Here is a 6,253-nt window from a genome sequence, read left to right as displayed (position 1 = left end):
GCCCGTCCGCCTTCGACGTGGGCTACACGCTGGTGCACCTGGCCATCCGCTTCCAGCGGCAGGACATGCTCGCCATCCTGCTCACGGAGGTGAGTTCAGCAGAAACACTTTTTACGGCGGAAATGTGTTCTGTTTTTTTCTCTTGTGTGTTCCTTTTTTTTTATGTGACAGTGTTTCTCCAACAGTTCTTACAATGTTTCTCTAAACAGTTCTGAAATGTTTCAGATTCTTTTATCCCCTTTAAAAAATTATATTAAGCTTGAGACTTAAACAGTATATAATTTTTAAGGGTATATGCTTTAAAACAGGACATTTTGCCACAATATTGAGTTATACTTGACTTAAAAACTGGGATGTATCTGTTATTCATTCCACTAACAAATATTTACTGTGGACCTACCATGTGCCAGGCACTGCTAAAAAAGGGGTATGACCTTGTACACATTTACAGTACTCATTGAAAAAGCCCACATGTAAGTGAGCCCACGCAGTTCAAACCCGTGTTGTTCAAGGTTCAACTGTATATTGAAATACAGTTATCACAATGCTAAATCAAATCTGTGATATATAAGAAAATGCCTTTTAAATTTAGGCACAAGGTTAGTAAAAATGTAGGATTTAAATTTAATTAAAATTGCTATTCAAGTTCATGGGCCCTTGCCCAAGTTCACGGCCCAAAGTTAAGGGCTACTGGCCTAAGGAGATGGTTGAGTCCTGAGGTGGGAGAGGCCAGAGTTGGGGGCAGGGTTCAGGGACAGTCATGCTCCAGGGCAGGGCGCAGGGGACGGGGAGGCCAGCCTCCAGCTGTTGGCAGCTTTCCTGTTTCAGTCCAGTCATTTTTGGAAAAATTCCCCAGATTTTCGGAAAGGGACCGAAGGTTGGCAGGTTGGAATAAGCTAATTTTAACTTACTTTTGGGATTCATTTTAACACTGGTGTGAAACAGGCAGTTATTTTCTGAGCATATTTAATATTTGTTATTAACTTAATTAGGGTCCTCCTAAGCTGGCCTTTGCTAAAAAGTCCTCAGTCTGATGGAGGTACATTCGCTGAGGTCGACCCCTTCCAACTCTCCCATCCACAGTCGTCTTGTGTACTTGTTTCATCTATCTCCTTTCGTTCATCCTCTCTATATATCCAAACCATCTCAACATACCTTTTTCAATCCTTGACACTACATCTTCTTTCATTCTACAACGTTCCCTAAAATTAACTTAATAGACTTTACTTAAAGTTTTAAGTCAACTTCGCACTGTACACGCACGTGGTATTTTGTGGAAGAGCCACACTCAAGGGGCCAAAGGGCCGCATGTGGCTTGCGAGTCGCGGTTTGCCGACCACCGGGTCAGTGGGACCGAATTGTCATGGAGCGTTTCAGAATGACACGACGGGTGGCTGCGTGGGGGATGCAGGGTTTTTGAAACTGTTTACTTCCCTTAATAGCAGTTACAGTTGAGCTCTCTGCATATATTACGTAGATGACATGATCCGTAAAGCTTACTCTCTGGCGGCTTATTAGAAGATTGGGACCTTCCATTCGGGAAGCCCGCTGGGTCGTGGCTGCAGTCTGGCCACCCCGGACTCACGCGTTGCCTCCTGTCGATATCAGCCTTGACCCGGCATTCTCTGCGTGCCAGGAGCCCAGCTTCAGTGGGAAGTGACATCTTTCCATCATCTGTTGCTGTTGGTCATTTAAAAGGAGAGTCTAGCCGTTCCCGGCCGGCTCTGTGCGGGGCTCACTGCCCAGCGCTCCTGTTTCTCTCCTGAGGGCCGGGCTTCCAGCGTTTGCTGTCTTGTCTGTTCCGCCCGTGGGGAAGCCAGGTGCTTTGTAAAAATCCAGAATTATAGAGATGGGGAGGGCCTTGAAGTCAGCAGGCACTAACCCTTTATAAATAGCGTGTTTGCTTTATTCCAGGTCAGGGTACTTGAAACAGTCTCAGCGGAGTGGGAGAGAGGAGTGTTTCTGCCTTTCCCCATGTGCTGGAATTCCGTTTTTAAGAATGTTTTTATTGGGGGAATGATGGGTAGCCTCAATGTAGGTTGTGTACTGTCCTCCCTCCCCTCCTAGGATGAGCCTTTGGGAACACCACCATTTTACATATGTTTTCATATGTACACCTTTGTATATTTCCTTGGGAATAAATTCTTGGGAATTACTGAGCCAGAGGCTAACTGGCTGTTTTCCTGGGATGATGTACTGATGCCCCTGCACTGGCAGGGAAATTATACCATACCCAGCGCAGTTTAAAATTCAAAAAACAAAATACCGCCTCCGTTCCTGGGGATGCTGGGAAGCCCTTTGAACACTGGTGTCGTCTGCTCCTGCTGGCACAGGGTGCAGAGGAACGTGTCTTTGTGTTGAAGGTGTCTCAGCAAGCAGCCAAGTGCATCCCCGCCATGGTGTGTCCCGAGCTGACGGAGCAGATCCGGCGGGAGATCGCGGCCTCTCTCCACCAGCGGAAGGGGGACTTCGCTTGCTACTTCCTCACCGACCTGGTCACGTTCACGCTGCCGGCAGGTGACTCCACATTGCAGTGGGAAAACACTTCCACTATTACAGTAATTTTTTATGTCTAGAGAATGTTTCTCTCAGGAAGCTTTATGTGTGCATCGGCAGTTACTTCACTCTCCTGTGTTTACTGGAAGTGACCAGTGCAGGAGCGACTCGTGAACTTACAGTGGATCTGGGAGGAGGACAGCCACTGGTGACTGACTGCCTTGTGGGCCTCACATATTTTAAAAATCTGCCGAACCCATTTGTTTTTCCCTTTGGTTTTATTTTAAAGTATTATCAGTCTACTTTTTTTCTTCTTCTTCTTTTCATGCCTAATATTTTGAAATTAAGAATCAAGTTGTTTGCCCTAGATGGTTTAGCTCAGTGGATAGAACATTGGCCTGCAGACTGAAGGGTCCCAGGTTCGATTCCAGCCAAGGGCACACGCCCGGGTTGCCGGCTCAGTCCCCAATGTGGGGCATGCAGGAGGCAGCCAATCAATGATTCTTTCTCATCATTGATATTTCTCTCTCTCTCTCTCTCTCCCCCTCTTCCTTCCTCTCTGAAATCAATAAAAAAATATATTTTTTAAAAAAGAATCAAGTTGTTTGAATCAAAGATACTGGCATTCTTTTGAAAGGATCATTTACTTTCTTGTTGCATTGATTTCTACTATATCTTTAAAGCAACTTTTCATTTTTCATTCAATAAATGCACCAAACACCAAAAGTTTCAAAAGTATCTTCCATCTTGGTTCTGAGTGTTTTCAGCTTTTATATTCAGATGTGAACAGGAGCATTTACAAATGGTAGGAGATAATAACTAAGCCTTTTTAAAAGAATACGTTTTTATTGATTTTTTGAGAGAGAAAAGGAGAGGGAGAGAGAGAGAGAAACATCAACATGGGAGAAAATCATTGATCAGCTGCCTCCTGCAACCTGGGCACGTGCCCTGACTGGGAATCGAACCAGCGACCTCTTGGTTCATGGGTTGCTCAACCCCTGAGCCCCGCTGTGTCAGGGCTGGTTCAGTAACTTTTATAAGAGGGCTCTAAAGTCTGAAAAATTAACAGGCCTGCGCAGAGACTGAGAATGTGGGTAGAGAATAGATGAAACTTCGTGTCGTTATTATTATTATTGAATATCAGATAGCCTTATTATTTTTTGTCCTTTTATCTCATCTTTATTGAGCTGTGATTGACATAAAATGAACAGATATTCAAGTGGCAACTTGGCCAAAACCGGTTTGGCTCAGTGGATAGAGCATCAGCCTGTGGACTGAAAGGTCCCAGGTTCGATTCCGGTCAAGGGCATGTACCTGGGTTGCGAGCACATCCCCAGTAGGAGGTGTGCAGGAGGCGGCTGATCGATGTTTCTCTCTTATTGATGTTTCTAACTCTCTATCTCTCCCTTCCTCTCTGTAAAAAATCAATGAAATATATTTTTTAAAAAAAATAAAGTGGCAACTTGGATGTGAGACATAGGAAGACTTCCTAAGACTCCTTTTCTTTGTAGATATTGAGGACTTGCCTCCGACTGTCCAAGAAAAGGTGTTTGATGAGGTGCTGGACAGAGATGTTCAAAAAGGTAGGCGTGGGGCAGCGTGGGGGCCCCCTCCGTTCCGGAAACTCTGTTCTTGGCCGAGTAGTGGTTTGCAGTCCTTTAGTGTACGGTCACGTTGTTTTATTTTTACTTAAATTAAAAACGTAAATCCTTAAGGATGTCGTGTGTGCTGTTAAAGGCTCATTCTCAGCTGTGACAGTGAACAAATAACAGTGTAAAAGGTGTTCAACTGGTTTTCAGCTTCTTATTCCATATGACTTCAGAAAATTAATTGTGAATAATGTAACTAATTAATAAATAATTTAACCTAGAGCCACAGCTGTTTGGGCTCCTCAAAAGGTTTATATTTCACCTGACAAATTGATTTAGGTGTTTATTCGTAGATGGCACACAAACCCACTGACACCTAGAGAGTAAGCTCTCTCCTCCGTCAAGTCGCTCTGAGCAGGTGTGACAAGAACCTGCTGTTTCCCTCCCTCATTAGAGCTGGAGGAGGAGTCTCCCATCATAAACTGGTCCTTGGAGCTGGCTACGCGCCTGGACAGTCGGCTCTACGCCCTTTGGAACCGGACGGCGGGGGACTGCCTGCTGGACTCAGTGCTGCAAGCGACCTGGGGCATCTACGACAAGGACTCGGTGCTGCGGAAAGCCCTGCACGACAGCCTGCACGACTGTTCCCACTGGTGAGCGGCTGCCGGGCCCGCCCGGGGCGGGGGGCGCTGCTCGTCTGGGCCAGGTTCTGGGGAAGCTCAGGAAGAAAAAGCCTGGGTTTGGACGTGGAGACACTTGAACATCTCAGTGGTTTTTAGACCCTTTTGCCGAGCTTTAAAGTAGAAATACTGGAAGTTGTAGTAGGAACCGTATCCACTAATACGGTCTTTGCTCCTGTTTGTAAGTGGCTGTATTTCACTCACCTTTAAAAGATAGTTGCCATTGTATTGTGAGCGCCTTTTCTTCCTGAGGCGCAGGTGGTTTTAAGACCATTTTTTTATGTTGCAGTACAGCTCTGATAAAACAAGTTTACCCACTGAGGGGTCAGACACTGGAAACGATGCCTGTTTCTGAATCAGTAGTTTGGTCTTTACATTTATTTGACTTAGGCTATTTTCTTGGTTTTGTGCATACAGTGTCATTTAGTTATAAATGAGGAAATTGAGACTGAAAGAGGCTAAATTAAACTTACCATTGTCGAAGTTAGTAAGTAGCAGGGGTCATTTAAAAAGGTACTATTTTCCCTACCTCAGTATCAAAACGTGCTTTTTCTGTCACACACCTACCTAATTGAATGCTGACACAGCAGAGATCATGGCCTGCTCAGGTAACTGTATTGCCTTAGTATCTTCACACACTCCCTGAGCACCACTCACTGGCTGTACGTGTTTGTCGGTGTGTAGGGTGACGTGAAGCCCATGAGACTGGAAACTCCCCGGGAGGTGGTGTTGTCTTTCGCTGTGGAAGCTTCAGGGCCCTGAGTGGCCTGACGGGTAGAAAGCACGCGGGGAGCACCGGGTGGAAGCTTCTCTAGAACCAGAAGGCGGGGAGCTGGTGCCTGAGCCCCGTCACCGCTGAGCGAACGCTGCGTAACCCCTGCAGGCACCGGGAAAGCCCTGGCCAGCCCGCCTGGTGCCCGAGGGGACGTGTCGGCTACGGAAAGCGTGTCCCTCAGAAGGGATGGTTCTCACCTTACCTTCACTTCGGTCTTCGCTGTTTGATGCTCTTTATGTAGCTCAGGGTTTCTGATTTATATATAGATTTTCTCTCTAAAGAATTTTCGGCATTTTTTGTGAGGCAGGAGCATGGCAACAAATTCTTTGAATTTTTGTCTGAGAAAGTCTTTAGTTCTTCCCTTTTGAAGGATAATTTCACAGGGGACGAATTCTAGGCGGTGTTTTTTTCTCCAAACTTTAAAAATATTTCATTCCATTTCCTTCTTCTCTGCACGGTTTCTGAGGATGAATGGGAAGTAATGAATTCTTTGCCTGTGAAGGTGGGTTCTGCGCACTGTAGTTTACAGGTCTGCCTTGGAGGTTTCATTCAAGAACTCTTCTCTAATTTTCTGTGGTTCGAGTACGATCCTGCCTACTTAACGATTCTCTGGCATTTTCCTCAGTGTTTTCTTAGCCTCTTGGGTTTGTGGTCTGACATTAGTTTGGGGAAAGTCTGTCATTAGTGTTTCAAATATTCTGTCCCCCCCGCCC

At 45.7% G+C, this 6,253-nt stretch overlaps 1 protein-coding gene across 1 annotated transcript in view; it reads left to right on the top strand.

Annotated features, from left to right (window-relative positions):
* The window catches only part of ZRANB1 (zinc finger, RAN-binding domain containing 1), a 34,951-nt gene that overhangs the window by 21,054 nt on the left and 7,644 nt on the right, over positions 1 to 6,253 (top strand). The window contains exons 3-6 of the mRNA XM_006754986.2: positions 4 to 89; positions 2,364 to 2,517; positions 4,008 to 4,079; positions 4,540 to 4,738. Of these exons, the coding sequence (XP_006755049.1) occupies positions 4 to 89; positions 2,364 to 2,517; positions 4,008 to 4,079; positions 4,540 to 4,738 (511 nt within the window). The remainder of the gene's footprint in view (positions 1 to 3; positions 90 to 2,363; positions 2,518 to 4,007; positions 4,080 to 4,539; positions 4,739 to 6,253) is intronic.

The sequence above is a fragment of the Myotis davidii genome, unplaced genomic scaffold (genome assembly GCF_000327345.1).
Source record: "Myotis davidii unplaced genomic scaffold, ASM32734v1 scaffold72, whole genome shotgun sequence".
Taxonomy (NCBI): Eukaryota; Metazoa; Chordata; class Mammalia; order Chiroptera; family Vespertilionidae; genus Myotis; species Myotis davidii.
The sequence above is the reverse complement of the archived record's forward strand: the minus strand, read 5'-3'. Positions and strand labels throughout refer to the sequence as shown.